This window comes from Musa acuminata, chromosome BXJ2-9 (assembly GCF_036884655.1).
Source record: "Musa acuminata AAA Group cultivar baxijiao chromosome BXJ2-9, Cavendish_Baxijiao_AAA, whole genome shotgun sequence".
NCBI lineage: Eukaryota > Viridiplantae > Streptophyta > Magnoliopsida > Zingiberales > Musaceae > Musa > Musa acuminata.
The window spans coordinates 19,912,298-19,932,893 of record NC_088346.1 but is presented as its reverse complement, the minus strand read 5'-3'; the positions used below and the strand labels follow the sequence as shown (position 1 = coordinate 19,932,893).

Here is a 20,596-nt window from a genome sequence, read left to right as displayed (position 1 = left end):
TAACCCTAATTAACATGCTAACTATGATTTTAAAGACATTTTCTAAGCTATTACAAAGTCTGCAAGTCAAGACTTCTTCTGGCAAGCTTTCGGCAAACTTCCGGCGGTCTTCCGATGAACTCTCGGAAACCATTCTGCGAACTCCCGGCAAGCTCCTAGACTTCACGATTTGATCTTAGCGAGTTCCAACGAGCTTCTTCGGCAAGCTTCGATCTTTCTCGGCGAGCTCCGCGAACTTCCAACGAACCTTCCGGCGAGCTTCCGAAAATCCTTCAGCAAGCTCCCAACTCATTCTCGGCTAGTTCCAGTAGCATTCCCGATGAACCTTCGGACTTTCGTCGAACTCTCGAACTTGCAACAAATCCTTCGCGCTTGACTCCGACACTTTGTTTCGCTTTATGTCTTAATCGTTATCATAGTTAATCCTGCACAATTAAAGCAAAACTTCGATCGAGACAATTAATCCTAAGCAATTAACCAAGTTGTCCGGCATGTCATTGGTCCCTCGACGCTTCGTCTGATTCTTCGGCGCATCGTCCTCTCCTGCGGCCTATTGCCCAATCGGCCAGTTGACTCCGCAACTCCGATATCCTTGGCACAATAACCGCTCTTCTTGGCCCGATGCCCGAGTCCACTGCCCGGAGCCTTCTGTCGATACGTCGACCGATCTACCGGCCCGACGTCCAATCTTCTGACATGTTCCTCCGGCACAACATGATTTTCCTGCTTTAATTGTCGCATCCTGATCGAAGCATCCTGCGTCATTCAAAACGCAGATTAAATCATAAACATATATCAAGTAGTTTCATCATCAAAATACGAGATTCAACACGAACCACTCTAAATCTCGGTTTGCATTTACTTTGAGCATCTTATCTTTACTGCAAACCTCCTCAATAGCTTACTGCCTTCTATGCTTTACGAACGTGTTTCAAAGTTCAGTGCTTTCCGAATCGGCGTTTAGACGCAAATCGCTTTTATCGTACGGACGTCGTATTTCAATTTGCGCTTATATTCTGATTTCCATCATAACTGCAAACTGCCTTCATAGATTTACATTAACGTTATCTCGCTTGATCTTAAGTTAAAGTAATCTTAGAATCGGCTTTCACACTAAAATCACTTTTATCGTACGAACGTAGTTTTTATTAATCGCAGAAAGATTTCTACTGCCCTAATTCACCCCCCCCTCTTAGTGTTCTTGATCTTAACAGGTTCAAGTGGTGGCACCATCGGTTCAGGCGGTGGCACCGCTAGAGGCTTAGTCTCCAAGACAATCGTTTATATTGTGTTAAGTGATAGTACCGCCAGACTGGGTAGAGGTACTGCCCAGATATAGTCTCCTAGACTATGTTTAATGGTGGAACCATCCAGTGTCAGTGCTGCAAGCGGTAGCACCGCCCAACACAAGCGGTGGTACCACCAGGATCTAAAAAATTCAGGATAAGACCTTTTTTAACTCTATTTTTTAAGTTATTTAAGATTTATAAATACCTCAGCTATTTCTACATGGAGATATAAGAATTGAGCAGAAGGGGGAAAGAATTCTAAGTTAAAAAGTGTTGGAATCTCTCTAAGTTTAGTGAGTCTCTTCCTCCTAGAGTTAGAAGGTTTCTAAGGGATGAGTGAGGTCTAAAAGAAAGAAAGATGTAAAGGTTCTCTTCTGAGCCTATGAAAAAGAGAAAGAGGTGTAAAAGGATAGTTGATCTTCACCCATTGAAAGAAGATCGATAGTGGAACCCGGTAGTCTCAAGTGAAGAGGAATCGAGAGTGGATGTAGGTCACAACGACCGAACCACTATAAATCTAGTTTGTATTTACTTTATACTTTTCATTCATATTACAAACTAATTTACTTATTCACTACCCTTATAAATACTTTAAGTTAAACTCATCTTTCTGAAACGAGCTTTATCGAACGAAAGTTTTTAAACCGACGTTTTTAAAGTAAGCACTAATTCACCCCCCCCCCCCGTGCCGATTTGATCCTAACAATTGGTATTAGAGCCAGTTTTTCTCGATTGGATTAACACTCAAGAGAGATAGTTTTTTTGAATTTTCAAGAAGGTCTTTCTATCACTCGTCCTCCTATGTTCAACGGGACGGATTACACTTATTGAAAAACTCGGATGAGAGTTTTCTTTCTTTCTTTAAACTTTGATTTATGGAATATCGTTGAACTTGGTTTTCAATCCCCCTCTAAACCTCTGAGTGAATTGAATGACTTTGAGAAAAAAATATTTTCTTTAAATGCAAAAGCTATAAATGATTTATTTTATACTTTGGATAAAAATAAGTTTAATTGTATTTCGACTTATGAAACTACACATGACATTTGACACACTTTTGAAGTCACACACAAAAGCACAAGTAGGGTTAAAGATTCTAAAGTTAATCTTTTGAAGCATAATTTTGATTGTTTCGTATGCAATTAGGCGAAACCATTGAAGACATATATACCCGTTTTACGAATATCGTCAATGGTGTAAAAGCACTTGGTAAAAGTTTTTCGAATCTTGTACCTGTAAATAAAATTTTATGTTCTCTTTCTAAAAACTAGAATTCAAAAGTAAATGTCATTCAAGAAGCAAAGGACCTAAATAATTTTCCGCTTTAAGAATTTATTGGGTTTTTAATGACCTATGAAATGAGTTATATGGCACAAGACAAACATAAGAACAACCTTTCGAAGAACAGAAAAGATATGACACTAAGAACCAAAGAATATCACTTGAGTAATAACTCAAGTGATGTTGATGATTACATATAACTTTTGACGAGAAAATTTAAAAAATTCATAAAACAAGAAATTAAGAAAAAAAATGAGCTCAAAAGGAACACAATAACTTGTAATGAATGCAATCGGCTGGGGTACCTCAAAAACAAATGTCTGTAACAAAAGAAAAAGAAGGCATTCAAGGCGACATAGGACAAATCAAGTACATCCGAAGACTAGAAGCAAATCGATAAAGAAGATAGTGACAAACTATGCCTTGGTAGCTTTCCACAATGATATAAGTGACTTAACCAAAATCCCTTTACTATGAAATTACTCGATGCATTTCATGAGTTGTTTGCTGTTTTTAAATTAGTATAATATATATATATATATATATATATATATATATATATATATATATATATATATATATAAAGGAGGGGTGGGGGATCATGCTTTTCTTTCTAGTGATTTAAAAAAAAAATAAAATTTGAACATGACAATTACATATTAACTCCTAGCACTAAGCATACGAAGAGTTAGATTTACTTAAAAAGAAAAATACATTACTATAATAAAAAAATAATTTTGATTGAAAATATCTTATGTTGAATGAAATCATGTTTTAATGATGTAATAATGTAATGAAAATATTAAAAGATTTTGTATCTTGATGACTTTATATTATACATGATAATTTAAAGTAATGATGATTTAAAATCATATATTTTGAAATTATGTGTTACACTTTTGATCTTGATGATTTTTATGATAAATCTTATTTTTAAATTTTAAATATGATGCATGATTTTGACAAAAAAAAAACTTCAACATACTTATATGAAATCAAACAACTAAAAAAAAAATATTTTAAAATTTTTTATTTTTATCTTATCGACTTTTTAATAAAATATTAATAAATTTAGTTATGTTATTTTTAATCTTTTAAAAATGATTTTGATGATTTGAATAAGTTTAATCTAATCATAATTTTTATTTTTATTTCTCGATATTTATAACTTCATATTTTTAAGATGATATTTTTCGATTTTTTTTCTATTTCAGTATAAAATATAAATTTTAAACCTTGTGAAAAACCCTTACCAGATCCTGAATCATAAGGCTGCGATAAGGATGAATTCTGTCCCCGACCTCGTGAAAAGAAAAAAAAAAAAAAAAGGGGGGGGAAATCTACGACCAGCATTTAGTGTTACTGCACTGCCGAGCTGCCATGCATTTAATGCAGCGTGGGAACCCCACTAGTCACGAGTACAGTTTCCTTTTTACCTTCACATGCTTCTTTTATCGACATGGTATGGCTGGTAAACACAAGAGGAAGTAAAGGAAGAGCTATTGGAGCTCATATGCAGTTATATGCAGCAACTTATATGTCCGATAAAACACTACGCTCATATGCAGCAAACAGCACTACTTGCTCCTTTCATCACCAGTTAACTATGTTGCAGATGGCAAAAACTACAAAGGCCAAACCACTACAATACTAATCATGCAGCATCTCACTGTGCTGGAGATTCAGCAAGGGCGTCGATTGGAACGAGTCAATGCCCGAACCACCACCATTGCTCCGTGTTAAGGATTATGGGCTGCTCTTAGTGCCGATAGGGTTTTAGCAGTGTTTCCATACTTCCTTACCACTTGGCAAAGGTTTTTTTACGTTGTGGTTCGTTCTTGACTCAATCCATGCATTACCTGACATCCTCTCGCCATGCTCCTCTTCAAGCTTCGCAGTGGATGGCTGCCTTGATCTTTTCCACGGTGCATGAGATAAGGTTGCTGACGGTCTCCACCGACTCCACCGTCAGCTTCGCCGTCGGCTGGTTGTTCACCAGAATCTGGAACCCGACGGTGAGCAGCGACCCTCCCGCCTTGTGGGTGACGCCTGCGCCGCTGCCGCGGCCGTCGGGGAGGATGGCGAAACCAGACGGGAGAAGGGCGACGTAGGTGGAGTCGCCGCCGCTCATAACGAGGTGCATGGCCGGCACGTCCACCGGGGCGTACACCACAACCGACCCGGACGAGTCCGTGCACGTTTCTTGCAGTATCAGCATGCTGTTGTGGTCTGCACTCACCGCCTGTTGTAACAACCCAACACATCATTTAGGAAGTGAACCAGATTTGCAACATCATGACCAAAACATACAACAAGTCCATTAACTTCAGAAAATCTATAAAATATAAGGTGAATTACGTAAACCAATAAACCACGTATAGAGTGAGAAGAAAGCTTGAACACGAGGCCAAAGACAGCAATGGATCGTCAGTGGTCACGTCAATCCATCCTTTCATGGATCAGTCATCCAGCAAGTTCCCGACCACCGACATGGCCCCACTAGTCTGACGCTACAGTATCCAGTACCAGACTCTGATTATTTTTCCAAACCTTTCACCGATCACGCAAGTAAAATGTCCAACCAGAGAAAGAAAGGCGAAAAGGAAATAGATGTGCGTGAAACGATAAATATACTGACGCTGGCACGGAGGAGGGAGACGGTGTTGCCGGTCTCCTTTCCGTTGGCGATGTGGGCCATCTCCTCCATGGGACCGCCGTTGGAGAGGATATCCCACTGGCTCCGTAGCTGCTGGTTGCGGAGGAAGTCGAAAAGGCGCTGTGGGGCGATAGGGAGCCACACCGAGGTGGCAGCGCTCAGCACCACCCCCGGTGGCTCCCCGGGCTCGGCCACGTTCTGGCTGGTCTTGACCCTCACGTCCTCGCCGATGTTGATCCCGCCGCTGAGGTTGTTCCACTCGTGGGCTGACGACGCGCACACCCCGGCACAGAAGTTGTCCGTCATGCGCTGCGCCAGCTTCAGCATGCTCCTCCTCCCACTCGGCGTTATTGCTGCGACCAGAGTTCAACAATCAGCCGCCATATCATCAATCCATGCCAATCATTTTTGCTGCGACTTACTGGTGGCATCGTCATGGGAGAGCGAAGAGGACATGAGCATAGCCAAGGACTGGCACCGGCGTTGGAGGGAGGCGACCCAACGATGTGCGCCGAGCGCCATGCCGGAGCGCACCAGCGGCCGGAACAGCGGGTGCACCGCGGCCTCGTCGTACTCGGCGTGCTCCACCCATGTGACCTGTGCATCACCGCGTCAGTTAGCTCATTAATGCCGGGTGTCCCTTAACGTTGACTACTGTGCCACAGCTGGACCTTGACTTAACGTATCATGTCCCTAGAACGCTGTATACCTTACCACCGTGAAACGCAGGTTGCTGTTTACCTGAGTACACTGGGCACACAGTACACTGCTAAATTGATTACACTCGAGTCAGAAGGTTAGACAAATGGAGAAAAGGTTCCGAGGATCACATGAGCATCGATATGAGAAACTGACTCGAAGAAACAACGATAGGAAAATGTTGGACTAAACTAAAGGTTATACAATTGGCCAAATGCCAAGGTGATGCTGATTCTTAAATTAAATTGAGGTCTCTGTTGACATGATGCACGCTGTCAGGAGAGTGAGATCAAATAGCGTCGTCAAGAGCATATGATATCTAAAGTTATCAAGAGAGACTCGGTGTACAAGGGGTTGCACAACAGGCAAGGGAAAGAACACGGAAAGGAATAGAAAGGGTAACTTCCGTACGAGGACTTGGAAAACAAATGGAACGGTGAACAATAGCCAAGCCTTCACAGATAACGAGGGTGAGAGCAGCCTTAGCCAAATGGTTGGCGGCACATCATCCATTATTCATAAGCGGACGGTGAACAACCCAGAAGTGGTGCTCTCGAGAGTGTGAGAGAAGCATCTAAAAGTCTGAAGAAACAAACACGAGAAATGATGAACATGGAAAGACGTGTGAATATACTAATAATAAAAAAAAAGGATCGAAGACTAACACAAATCCGTCTTTCGCTGACTGAAATATTTTTGGTAGAAGAAGATACACTGGCACGAGACCTCGATTAGACTTGGAAGCACGAGCTTAGGCCTTGACTCGAAGAAAAAGAGACAGGGAATCACAACAGTAACACTTGAGCACGCCGAGGAACGTATTGTGTGCAGAGAGACATATTATACATGTCTAAGTCAAAGTTATTAACACTGATCCAAAGGTAACCCATGCGTGGTCACTGCTGATAGACTGCTAATAGGTAGAGCGGGAAGGGAGAGAGTGGAGATGAGGAAGGATTTTAATACCTTAGAATAACCATTAGGCATGTCCTGCACCAGACAACCAGACGGCAACCGGCGGCAACTCATATTAGGAGGTGGAGCAGAAAGGTCGTCTCTAATTCCATCGATGGAGACATCTACTACCGCCCAAGCTCCCTCTGTAAGTTGCTTGCAGAACCTAAGGAAACGGACATCTCGGACAGGCACCAGTGGCGAGAGAACTTGAAGTTCTGCATGCATCTGCAGACCCAGGAAATTGTGGTGCAATTAGGAGAATAATTGTGTAGCAAACAGCTACTAGCATTAATACACATCTGAATGCCATGGACTCACATGTTGGAGCACACCATTTCTGCTACCACCCATGCCACTGGAGATCACATCAATGGTGGTCGCTCTTGCAATCACAGAAGGAAACATATCTACCCACCGAGTCTGCGCATGAATGGGTTACAAATATAGCAAACGACGTATTAGTTCACTCCAAAAAGTTGCTCGGAGGACATATGCAAGTGACAGAAAATTATCTGTATAGGAGGTGAAACAGCAAGCAAAGAAACATTTCAATGCAGATCGATGCAAACGCAGTAAAAAGATTCTGATGTAAGAATATGATAAAAAGAAATTAGATTTTATTAGCATGATGCTGGAAGATGCAAGTGATCAGCTGATAAAAGCAAATGCAACAGACGAAAGCTCACGGCGTCCATGAGAGTCTCAACCAACGCCAAGCTATTGATGATCACGGCGCCGGTAGCCCTGGTGGCCTCCGACACCAACTCAACGGGCTTCGCACCGATGCAGCGAGGGAAACTTCGAAGATACTCCTCGTAGTTCAGTGTCTCCTTCCTTCCATCCAAAGTTGGAACCCAAAGAGGATCCTCCATCTGAGCCATCTTCACCAGCTCATCCATTGCTGTGAGTGCAAGTTCCAAGAACACGAATCTCTCCTGCGATCTATCCACACCGTCTAGAGTTCCCGTGCCAACGTTCCTTGCAGGAGTTGTAACGGTGCCGAATGGGCCGCTTGTTGCTCCGGCGGTGAAATCAGTGACCGGAGGCAACGTTGCCGGGGTCACCAAACCCAGGCCACCGAAAACATTGTTCCCGACTGCAAGATCCAATGTTGAATCTGACATCGGGAGAGGAAGTGGACTAGACAACGCAGATATAGGCTTGCCGAGGAACTTCCCAATGAGGGAGCAAACACGATCAAGCTCATCCTTGAGACGGGCATTCTCAATTCTCAAGTGTTGTTCTTCGAGCGACCCTTCGCCGAGCATCGCCAGCCCACCGCAGTTGCTGCAGAGAGGGTTCCTCGTCGCCTCCCTGATTGACGAGTTCTCAGCGCGAAGCTTGTCGTTCTCCTGCCTTAGGATCATGTTTTCGTGGCGTTCCATTTGGGTCTGATTCAATCGACGCCCAAGCATGTAAGGAAGATATAATAATCAGAAGTAGATGAATATTTTTAGAAAAGAATGAAATGATACCTTCATCTGGGTTCGGCGGTTCTGGAACCAGAACTTGACCTGGCGAGCCTCCAAGGATAACCTCTTGCTGAGTTCCAACCTTTGCTTCTCATCAGGGTGAGGGCAATCCTTGAAGAATCTGTACATGGGGGATTAAATTGAGAGCTGTCTATTTTTTTCGGTCGTTTAATGTTCTTGCAATCAAAGGAATGGAGTGAGATGGTTGGACTCATTACGCTTCGAGTTCTTCGATTTGGTGCGGGGTGTGGCGATGGTATCGCTTCTTCTTGCGCGGGTTCTCCTGTTCTAAGTTGTCTCCGGAGAGTCCTCCCAGGTTGTCGCTCCCTCCTGACCGGCTCTCGTTCTCGTCTTCCTTGTTCTGACGCCCCGAATCCAGATCCCACGCTCCACCTTTACCGGCGGCACCCGTGCCTTCCATATCCGATTGCTGGCCGGAAAACCAAAAGGTATACTCGTTGAAACCTCTACATGAATGCAAGAAAACGGAAGAAGAAAAAGGAAGAGAAATAGTGAGTGGTAAAACTTACCAGGGTGAGGGAGAGGCCAGGGGAGTTGAACATAGGGAGAGAAGGCGAGGCGAGGAGCGGCTGTGAGATGTTGCTGGCGGACATGGCGGTGGAGCTGCGGTGCACCGCATCGGCCAACCCCGTCCGAGCGCCACCGCCACCGCTGCCGGAGCCGCTGTCGAACAAACCTCCAAAACTCATCGAAGATCAATTTTATTTCCTCTCTTTCTCAATCACACCTCTTCGAACTCGCTTCGTTGCTTCAAAAACACTCTTCCTCACCAAGTGCTAGCAGATGCTAGTAGTAGATCTAATGCGTGTTCTCGCTTTTCAACCCAGATTTCCGAGTTTCCCAAGGTCTTAGAACAAGATCTCCATGCAATAAACAAAGGAGCAGAATCAAATCGACAGAACTGAATAGAGGGGAAGAGGACTCAGGGAGAACAAATACAACACGAAAAAAAAAAAAAAAGGGAGATCTGATGGATACACCAGAGGATGCAAAAGCATAGACGATCCGTTTAAGGTATGAGCAGATGCCTCAACACCCTCTCGCTGTCACCGAAGGGCACAAAGAAAGAGAAGGAAGGCAAGAGGAACTCAAGAACCGCGTTCTGTCTTCCTCTCCCTTCCCTACCACCTAGGACGCGAACGAGGCAGCTTCCTGCTCCGAGACCTCAAAGATCGAAGCTTTAGAAGGCCGAGAGGCTGGTGCGAGCTGGTGTAAACGGGTGTGGAAGATAAAAGGAGACTTCCTACGCGTGGGACACTACGAAGCCTCGCAAAACAAAGGAAAAGGAAATCTCTAGGCGGAGGAAGAGAGAGAAAGAGACGTCAGTAGAAATAGGCCTGTTGACCCTCCGGTCATCTGTCCCATAAAAAAATGAATCAAAAAGCCCCAACCTTGGGATAAAAAACGGGACCTTTGGGTTTGTGGAATGAAGCAGATTTGCACCGTCTCGTTCTCGAGCCCTACGACCCTTTCCATCCTCTGCTCGAGTTAAAAAAAAAAAAAAAACAAGTTTTCACAGCAGAGAGATGAAACTGGTACAGGTCCTGCCGCCATCTGGTTTGTTTCCTTCTCGTCTTCCTCCGCTCCGTCAACAGGCATCGTGAGAACTCGATGGAAAGCGATAAAAGATAGAAGAAAACAAAACAGGTATCGAATTAGAGACGAAACGGTACCACGGATCACCTCGGACGAGGACCGGTGTGAGCACGCCCCGGGAAAAGGCAGAGAAGTGACCAACGGGCTCGTCTCGGAGAAGGAAGTCCACGCCTTCCCTGCTTCCTTCTCCTCCTGCTTAGAATACAGCAGAAGACATGGGAGACCCGGCGCAGAAGAGATGTCAGCCCTCTGATCCGCATCACAGGGCTGCAGAGGCTCTGGACCGCTACTGTCACAGGTGTAAGACACAGGTTTTTGGAAGAAGAGAGGGCTTAAAAGTCAACATGGCGGGTGAGACGAAGGAGTTAAAACTCCATCCATAGATTTTACAAAATTTTCTTAAATCTAAAAATTTTGCGTACGATAGTTAGGACAGCCATAACATGTCATGTTCATCCTTTTTTTTTTCATCTGACGATTAGTTTTTGTTCGAAATCTTACGCCATTTTTCTTAGAAAGGACTCACATTTTAGTTTATGTTTTTATAATTCAGAGTTCTTATCTTTTCCAAGTATCTAAAATATCCTTCCATCATGAATAATTATTTTATCGTTATATCCCAACCAACTAAATTGAACCAGACTAGTCGAAATATTTTTTAATAGAGATATAATATTTTTTATCATTGAAATAGTCATAGAATTTTTAAATAGAATTATATTATTTTAATTCAATAATAAACGTTATTTAAAAATATTATAATTCATCTTTTTTTTTCCATGATGAAAAAACAAATACTATTAGGTTATTCAAGATATATATACATAAATTAGGATAAATGAGAAAAGAATTATTTTTTTTATTTTTTTCTGAAATATATTTACACAATCCTAACTTTTAGCAAAACTGCTGTGGCAATCATATAAATTACGTTATATAATCTTAAGACATATAATAAATTTAATAATTATACAGATTAAGATTTATTAATGCTTATCTGTACTGTTCCTAAATAAATTATAATATTTTATTTATTAATATAAAATATTATGATTTCATTAAGAAATTATAATTGGGTAGTGCTTCACCCTTATTTATTATTATTCTTCCACAGTAAATGGAAACAAAAATATAGACTAAATTTAATGTTATATGAGATAAAAAAGTTTTGGTCTTCATGTATTTTAAAATATATAAAAACCTTCTTACTTTTCATCCAAAACCACATTTGTTCTTGTTCAAGTCATTTTCTAAAATATCAAAATCTACAATGAGATGATAATTAAGTTGATGAAGATTTAAACTAATGAAGTCTTTGTTAAAATACTTTAACAAAGATTAATAATAGTTTGGTAGAGTAACAAAAAATCATTATAAGTCCATTAAAAAATAATGAAACAAGATAATATCACATCCTTTATCATTATTATTTTTATAATAAATCGATATAAATATTATAAGCTTTCTTATAATATATATACCTAAATTTAACATTATGTGAAAAATTGAGGACTTGTTATCTTTTATTACAAAATATAAAACATAATACTAATTTTTCATTCAAAAATTTTCAATTAACTCATTTTATAGAACCTTAGGTCTTATAAAATTAATAATTAAGGTTGATGGGTTTTAAAATAATTGAACTCAGATTGTAGAGTTTTTTAATGGAATGATGGTTTTTAAAATAATTGAACTCAGATTGTAGAGTTTTTTAATGGAATCATAATTTTTTTTAGTTACTGAACCGAAACATTATAACTTCATTTAGAAAAATTATAATCGGCTCAATGAAACACTATAATTTTGCATATTTGCAAATGGTAAGTGCATTATGGAAAATAAGGATTTTATATCAAAATCTTCCCATAATCTTTATTTTATTAAGAAATTATTATTTATAATCTAATTTTAAAATTTTTAATATCTTTTTTTTTTCATAAACGAATACTCCCTTCTTCTTCCCCCTCATCTTCTCATCTTTGTCCTCCCTCATTCTTCTTCTTCCTTCTCCTCCTCCTTTTCCAATTATTATTATTATTATTATTATTATTATTATTTATTATTATTATTACTACTATTATTTTTTATTATTATTATTATTCTTTTTTTTCTTCTTTTCTTCTTCTTCCTTGAGGATAGTATTGAGTGAGCAACAAACAAGATCATAGCATGGGTTGGGGAGCAGATTGAGTGATGATTAGTAAGAAGCATAGGCCGAGAGATGGTAATTGATAATAGGCATAGGTGCGACGATTAATGAAGAGAACACTAGGGAGCATCGGTGTTGGTATAGGTACACAAGCAACAATAGTAAGGGATGTAATGAAGAACAAAATAAAAAAAATCAAAATTAGAAGGATTATAAATAATAAAATATTATTTTATTAATTTTAAAGGGATTATCAATAGTAAAAAGTAGGCTCTAATTAATAGGCTCTTTTTTCTTATTCTGATTAGATTTTTGGTTTTGAGTTTATCATTTGTATATTTTAAATTTTTTTAGTAATTTATCAAAAATCCTTATTAATCGGCTTTTATTGAATGCTACCCCAATATTTGATTTTTACCATAGGGCATCATTTCATTTGAACTTTAATCAACGTACCTCAGTGCAATCATAAAAAGATGGTGATTATGCTTTGACCCGGCTTGACTTAGTTTTTTAAAACTAAATCGAGTTTTTCAATTGAATTAGACCAAACAAATTTAACTAAACTTTAGCTACCTAGTTTGGTTTATTTAAGCCCTAAATTATCCCTTAATTTTTTTCAAATTACTCCTCACCTCCTCCCATTAGCTTTGTCCTCCTCCCTCTCCCTATTGGCTTTCTCCATCTCTGCCGCCTCCTCTTCTCCCACTCTCTCCCACATCACCTTCATCTTCGTCACCTCCTCCTCCCACACCATAGCCTTCTCCCCCTTCTTGTCTCCCTCCTCCTCCCTCTCTTCATTTACTTCTCGTCCCCCTTGGCTTCCTCTTTCTCCCACTTTACCTATCATTCCACTTTTGTTTCATTCTCCTTCTCTTCTTACTTTTACTCTACCATTGCCACCTCCTCCCCCTCCCCCATGGCCTCCTCCCGGCCTCGTTCATCTACCTCTATACTTCTTGCTTATCCATCTCCTCCTTTACCTTATATCATAAAGAGGTGTTTGGATCGAGTCAGGACTAAGAGGGGGGGAGTGAATTAATGCAGCGATAAAAACGACATCGGTTTTGAAAAACTTCATATAATTAAAAACTAGTATCGGAAAGATACTTAACTTGAAAGTGTATAGAAGAGTATAATAAGAAAGTAAAATAAGTAAGGCAGTTAAAGTAAAGGTAAATTGCACAAATAGAAATGCAAACCAAGTTTATATTGCCACTCTCGATTCCTCTTCCGTCGAGGCCACTGGCATCCACTAACGATCTTCTTTATGTTAGGAACAAGTCGGCACTAAGGGAGGTGGGGTGTGTTGAATCTCGTATTTTGATGATGAAACTACTTGATATATGTTTATGATTTAATCTACGTTTTGAGTGACGCAGGATGCCTCGATCAGGATGAGACAATTAAAGCAGGAAAATCATGTTGTGCCGGAGGAACATGTCAGAAGATTGGACGTCGGGCCGGTGAATCGGTCGACGTATCGACAGAAGGCTTCGGGCCGTGGACTCGGGCATCGGGCCAAGAAGAGCAGGTATTGTGCCAAGGATATCGGAGTTGCGGAGTCAACTGGCCGATTGGGCAATAGGCTGCAGGAAAGGACGATGCGCCGAAGAATCGGACGAAGCGTCAAGGGACCAATGACATGCCGGACAACTTGGTTAATTGCTTAGGACTAATTGTCTCGATCGAAGTTTTTGTTTTGAGTGTGCAGGATTAACTACGATGAAAGTAAGACATGCAGCAGGAGTTGCGTCGGAGTCATGACAATGATCACGTTGGGAGTTCGAGAGCTCGACGGAAGTTCGGACAGTCGTTGGAGGTTCTGCGGAAACAAATCCGAGAAGTCCAGAAGCTTGCCAAAGGAGCTCGTCGGAACTTGCCAAGTGGATCGTCGCAAGTCCAGGAGTTTGCCGGAAGTCCGCAGGAGCATCACCGAGGGTTCATCGGATGATCGACGGAAGTTCGCCGGAAACTCGCCGGAAGAAGCGAGTTACGCACCGAAGCAAGCTGCAGAATATGTCTTAGGAAATAATCGTAGTTAGCACTTTGATTAAGTTAGAAATGGGAGGTGATCCCATTAGCTTAATCCTGGGGCAATTGGGCCCCTGAAAAACTCAAATTGGGTCTAATGGTTCAACCCATAAGGACCCAGGTTGCTGTCGGAGGTGCAACCGCCCAGGCAGGGAGGTAGCACCGCCCAGGCTATGTCTCCCAGCGAGACTGGGCGGTGCAACCGCCCCAGCCAAGAGGTGCAACCACCCAGGGCTCAGTCTCCGAGCGAGACTATGCAGTGCAACCTCCTCTGTCAGGAGGTAGCACCGCCATAGCTCAAGTTTCGAGCTCTGCCAGGCGGTGCAACCTCTCCAGTCAAGCGGTGCAACCGCCTGAGCTCGGTCTTCGAGCTCTGGCAGAGAGGTGCAACCGCCCCTGACAGAGGTGGCACCGCCAAGAGGCTCAGTCTTCGTGCTCTGCCAAGCGGTGCAACCGCCCTAGTCAGGAGGTGCAACCGCCTGATCACGGAATTCCGAGAATTGACAGAATTGAGCTCCAAATTTAAACTGGGTTGGGGCCTATAAATACCCCACCCATTCAGCACTAAAAGCACATATCAAACACACGAAATCTTGTTGTCTTTCTGTGATTCTTAGAGCTTAAAACTATTAGTTTTCCTCTTTCTGTTCTTCAAAGTTTGAGTTGTAAAGAGAGGAGAGAAAACTTCTGTAAGGGTTGTCTCCTAAGCCCACTAAAAGGAGTGAATCTATAAGAGGGTGGTTGGCCTTCGCCTATTGAAGGAAGGCCTCTAGTTGACGTCGGTGACCTCGTCGGTGGAGGAAGCCAAAAGTGGAGTAGGTCAAGATTGACCGAACCACTCTAAATCTCGGTTTGCATTTCCTTTGAGTATTTTACCTTAACTGCAAACTTCTTAATAGCTTACTGCCCTCTGCAATTTTACAAACGAGTTTCAAGGTTTAGACGAAAATCTGCATTTAGACGTAAAACTGCATTTAGACGTAAATCGTGTTGAATCTCGTATTTTGATGATGAAACTACTTGATATATGTTTATGATTTAATCTGCGTTTTGAGTGACGCAGGATGCTTCGATCAGGATGAGACAATTAAAGCAGGAAAATCATGTTGTGCCGAAGGAACATGTCAGAAGATTGGACGTTGGGCCGGTGGATCGGTCAACGTATCGATAGAAGGCTTCGGGCCGTGGACTCGGGCATCGGGCCAAGAAGAGCGGGTATTGTGCCAAGGATATCGGAGTTGCGGAGTCGATTGGCCGATTGGGCAATAGGCTGCAGAAGAGGACGATGCGTCGAAGAATCGGACGAAGCGTCGAGGGACCAATGACATGTCGGACAACTTGGTTAATTGCTTAGGATTAATTGTCTCGATCGAAGTTTTGTTTTGTTGTGCAGGATTAACTATGATAACAATGAAGACATAAAGCGAAACAAAGTGTCGGAGTCAAGCGCGAAGGATTTGTTGCAAGTTCGAGAGTTCGACGGAAGTCCGAAGGTTCGTCGGGAATGCTACCGGAACTAGCCGAGAATGAGTTGGGAGCTTGCCGAAGGGTTTTTCGGAAGCTCGCCGGAAGGTTCGTTGGAAGTTCGCGGAGCTCGCCGAGAAAGATCGGAGCTTGCCGAAGAAGCTCGTTGGAACTCGGTAAGATCAAATCGTGAAGTCTAGAGGCTTACCGGGAGTCCGCAGAATGGTTTCCGAGAGTTCATCGGAAGACCGTCGGAAGTTTGCCGGAAGCTCGCCAGAAGGAGTATTGACTTGCGGACTTTGTAATAGCTTAGAAAATGTCTTTAAATTCATAGTTAGCATGTTAATTAGGGTTAGGATTAGGTGTTAATCCTATAACCCAAGTAGGGGCCAATTAGGCCCAAGTTCGGACTGGTTTGGACCAAGTTTGGAGCCAAACCAAGTGAGCTGAAATAGTAAAAGAGGTGCAACCTCCCTGACAGAGAGGTGCAACCGCCTGGGCTCAGTCTCCGAGCTCTGCCAGGCGGTGCAACCTCTCCAGTCAAGAGGTGCAACCGTCTGATCCCGAAATTCCGGGATTTGATCGTTTTGAGCTCCAAATTTGAATTGGGTTGGGGCCTATAAATACCCCACCCATTCAGCACTGAAGGGATACAGATCCACACCGAATTCTTGATCTTTTCAGTGATTCTAAGAGCTCAAATTTGTGTAAAGTCCAAAAGTTCTCCTCTTTTCTGTTCTTCAAGTCTTGAGTTGTAAAGAGAGGAGAGAAAGGATCTGTAAGGGTTGTCTCCGGAGCCCGTCAAAAGGAGAGAAACTGTAAAAGGGCAGTTGGCCTTCGCCCATTGAAGGAAGGCATCTAGTTGACGTCGGCAACCTCATCGGTGGAGGAAGCCAAAAGTGGAGTTGGTCAAGACTGACCGAACCACTCTAAATCTCTGGTTTGCGTTTATTTTTGAGCACTTTATCATTACTGCAAACCTCCTACATAGCTACTGCCCTCTGCGCTTTTACGAACGATTCTCTAAGTTCATATCTTTCCGAATCTGCATTGAGACGTAAATCGGTGTTTTCGTACGATCTTTACATCGCAGTTTACGCTTACGCTTTGATTCCATTCATAACTGCGAACTGCTTTCTGCACATTCACAAAAAGATTTTCAAAGTTTAGTTTCTGCGTTTAGACGTAAAACTGCGTTTAGACGCAAAACTACGTTTAGACGTAAAACTGCGTTTAAACGTAAATTGCGCAAACTGTGTTTAAACATAAAACTGTGTTTTAGACGTAAACTTCTTTTAAACGTAAAACTACGTTTAGACGTAAAACTGCGTTTAGACGCAAACTGCGTTTAGACGTAAAACTGCGTTTAGACGTAAACTGAGTTTAGACGCAAAACTGAGTTTAGACGCAAAACTGCGTTTAGACGTAAAACTGTGTTTAGACGCAAAACTGCGTTTAGACGCAAACTGTATTTAGACGCAAAATCAGTTTAGATGTAAACTGTGCTTAGACGTAAACTGCGCTTAATCTTAAGTAATCTTAGAATCAGCTTTTACATCGAAATCGTTTTTATCGAACGAACGCAGCTTTTGTTTTTAAATCGCTGAAAGATTTCCGCTGCACTAATTCACCCCCCCCCTCTTAGTGCTCTCGATCCTAACAATTGGTATCAGAGCGGGGTATTTCTCATTTCGGATTTACACCCGAGAGAAATGGCTCTTCAAGAGGGCTTTTCGGTCTTTCATCCACCGTTCTTTAACGGATTGGACTACACTTATTGGAAAACTCGAATGAGAGTTTTCTTAATTTCTCTAAATCTGGATTTATGGAATATCGTTGAAAACGGTTTTCAACTTCCCTCTAAACCGATGAACGAATGGTCGGATTTAGAGAAGAAGTATTTTTCTTTAAACGCAAAGGCTATGAATGCCTTATTTTGTGCTTTGGACAAAAATGAGTTCAATCGGGTTTCTTTGTGCGAAACGGCTTTCGATATTTGGCGCACTCTTGAAATCACGCACGAGGGAACTTGTAGAGTCAAAGACTCGAAAGTTAATATTTTACTGCATGATTTCGAGCTTTTTCATATGAAACCAAGCGAAACCGTTGTTGACATGTACACCCGTTTTACGGATGTCGTCAATGGTTTAAAATCACTTGGTAAAAGCTTTTCGGATTTTGAACTCGTTAACAAAGTTTTGCGCTCACTTTCTAAAACTTGGGATTCAAAAGTAACTGCTATTCAAGAATCGAAAAACCTAAGCAACTTACCACTTGAAGAACTAATTGGTTCATTGATGACATATGAAATGGTGCACAATGCACATGATGAACATGTTGAACACAATCACCTTCCAAAGAACAGGAAGGATTTGGAACTCTGGACAAATGAATGCCACTTGAGCGATGACTCAAGTGATGAGGACAATGATGAACAAACCAACCTTCCAAAGAACAGGAAGGATTTGGGACATAGAACATTTGAAGACCACTCGAGCATAAGCTCAAGTGAACTTAAACTACAAATAAAACGAAAATTAAAAAGCAAAAAGAATGGAACTACTTGCTTTAAATGCAAGAAGAAGAACAAAAATTGGGATGAATCGAGCTCCTCTGAAGACGAGAAAGTCAACAATAGCGAGGCGGCAAACTACGCCTTACCAGCCTACGACATTGAGGTAATTAAAATGCCTTTGGTTTATTTTAAAATTACCTGATGCTTTCATGATATATTTTCTTTTTTAGTTTAGAATTAATTTTCTTGAAAATTACATGTTTAAAAATAAAAATTATGATCATGCTGATAATTTTAAAAATGATAATATTGCATGATAAACAAATAAAATGATTTTGATCATGGTTAAGAAGTAATAATGTGTATCATGTTTGATTAACATTGTTGAATGAAATCACGTTTGATTTAAAGTAATGCATAAAGATGTAATATTAAATGGTTATTAACAATTTTATGCATGAGATTTTAAGTTATCCATGATCATGAGCTTGTTTGATCTTCTTGATTTAATTTCAAGATCTATAGCAAAAATCATGTCTGAATATATGAAAGTGTTAATTTCATTTTCGGATTCACTTAACAATTGATATCCTAACAATCAGATTTTCTCATACACTTATGAAAAATATTTTTCTAAAATGGATTTGATGAAATGATTCCTGCTTATAAATTCCATCTTGAAATATGAATGATAGTGTTTTTGCTTGCAAAGATTTGTTTCACATTCATATCTCTTATGATTCATGTGCAAAAAAAGAATTTATAAATCATAATATAATGAGATTTCTTATGCAAAAATAAAGTGCTTTTGTGATTCTTTGCTAAAGAGAATAATCATAATCATGATCTTGATAATTATAACATGAAGCTCTTTATAAATCAAGATCGTTCATTATGCTCCCTACATTTATCAAAAAGGGTTTCTTCAAATGAAATGCAATTCAATGAAGTGTCATATTGATATCTTGAAACTTGGAATATTTTAAAATGTGATCTTTGATAAGAATGTTTCAAGTTGCTCTTTGTACTATATCTTTTCAAATGAATCATGAGCCTTGATATCATATATTTCATAATACAAGATTTCTTTGCCTTATGTCTTGAACTTTCATGCTTATCTTAATTTGGCAAATAAAGACTAAGGCATGCTTAGATGAAAAAGAATCTCTTAAAAAAATGCTTTTCCCATCTGATCGAGATTAATGATTTCATGATATTTTGTGAATCTCGAAATTAATTTTAATGACTTGACTCTGAATTTCAAGTTAATGATTTGATTTGAATAAGTTTTATCTAAATCATAATCTTGATCTTGCAAAATTGAAGTCACAAATAATATCTTGTGGTATTCATGGATTGAAACATTGTATGCTTAAATTAATCATTCTCCTATGTTTCAAAAAATTCCTTAAAAGCCTTATGTGATGAATGAAAACTAACTTGCTTTATGATGAATCACGAATCATGACTTGATCTATGATGTAAATGCCTTGAAATGATTGAAATATTTAACACTTTTATGCTTGTTTTCAATAATAAAATGGGGAGAAGTTTTGATCATGCATGGTATGATATAATTTGACAAAATTGATACCATCATGATATGAAACATTTATGATGTACAATTATGCATGCAATACTTGTGCTTTCTAATTATAATGTGATGTATTGCATATGATGTAAATCATGATTTAAAATGCTATGAGTGCCAAGTTACACATTTTGAGAAGAAATTGTTATATTGAAACATTAATGTAATTATGAATGGTGATATGATATCATGCATGTAATACTTCAATTTATGATAATGATGCATGTAATGATAAAATATTCATGATGAAAAATTGTCTTGACATTCATAACTTGATTATTCATCATTTGTCATGATTTTGAAATCGTTGTAAAAGGAAAAGAGAACTACAAAACTGTATTCTCTCTTTCTTTTTTACAATGACAAAGGGGGAGATAGCTAGCTTGTACAAGTTAAGAAGATGCAAAAACTTGATTGCTAGCTTGCCTATTTTAAGAAGCAAAGATTGCTAACTTGCTTATTTCAAGAAGAAAAATTGTCTTCTTGAACATCACTATCTTGAATATCTCAAGAAGCAAAACTTGCAATTTGCACATTGCAATAGGAAGCAAGAATCATGAGCTTACACAAGAAAGCTATCTTGCATTTGCTTTCGAAATTTTTGCTAGCTTATATATTGTGAAACTTGTATATCGTAAAAATTGCTAGCTTGTTGGTCTAAAGAGAAGCAAAAAGTTGCTATCTCAAAAGAAGCAAATGTGCTATCTTGCCTATCTCAAGAGGCAAAAATGCTAACTTGCGCATCTAGCAAAGTGAGCAAAATTTTCAAGAAGCAAGAGTTGCCTTCTTGAACATCTCTAATTTGCTAGCTTGCATGATGTAGAACTTGCTATCTTGAACATTACCAAAAGTGCTATCTTATATGCTAT

General features: G+C 40.1%; 1 protein-coding gene across 1 annotated transcript; it reads right to left on the bottom strand.

The window, feature by feature from the left end:
* Nucleotides 1-4,058: 4,058 nt before the first annotated feature.
* On the bottom strand, nt 4,059-9,652 carry LOC135623293 (homeobox-leucine zipper protein ROC5-like). Its single transcript, XM_065126087.1, has 9 exons — nt 8,885-9,652; nt 8,573-8,784; nt 8,358-8,475; nt 7,569-8,273; nt 7,201-7,302; nt 6,892-7,107; nt 5,649-5,823; nt 5,209-5,579; nt 4,059-4,812 (listed from the first exon to the last, which is right to left on the bottom strand). Exons 1-9 carry the CDS (start codon nt 9,062-9,064, stop codon nt 4,456-4,458), a joined length of 2,436 nt encoding a protein of 811 aa, XP_064982159.1. The 5' UTR covers nt 9,065-9,652; the 3' UTR covers nt 4,059-4,455.
* Nucleotides 9,653-20,596: the final 10,944 nt, after the last annotated feature.

Excerpts from the sequence above, each read along its gene's own strand:
- LOC135623293 (XM_065126087.1), bottom strand. The coding sequence starts at position 9,064 with ATGAGTTTTGGAGGTTTGTTCGACAGCGGCTCCGGCAGCGGTGGCGGT. Across the intron at positions 8,785-8,884 it reads CTGGCCTCTCCCTCACCCTG|CAATCGGATATGGAAGGCAC; the intron begins GTAAGTTTTACC and ends TTTTCCGGCCAG. Across the intron at positions 8,476-8,572 it reads CAAATCGAAGAACTCGAAGC|ATTCTTCAAGGATTGCCCTC; the intron begins GTAATGAGTCCA and ends CCCCATGTACAG.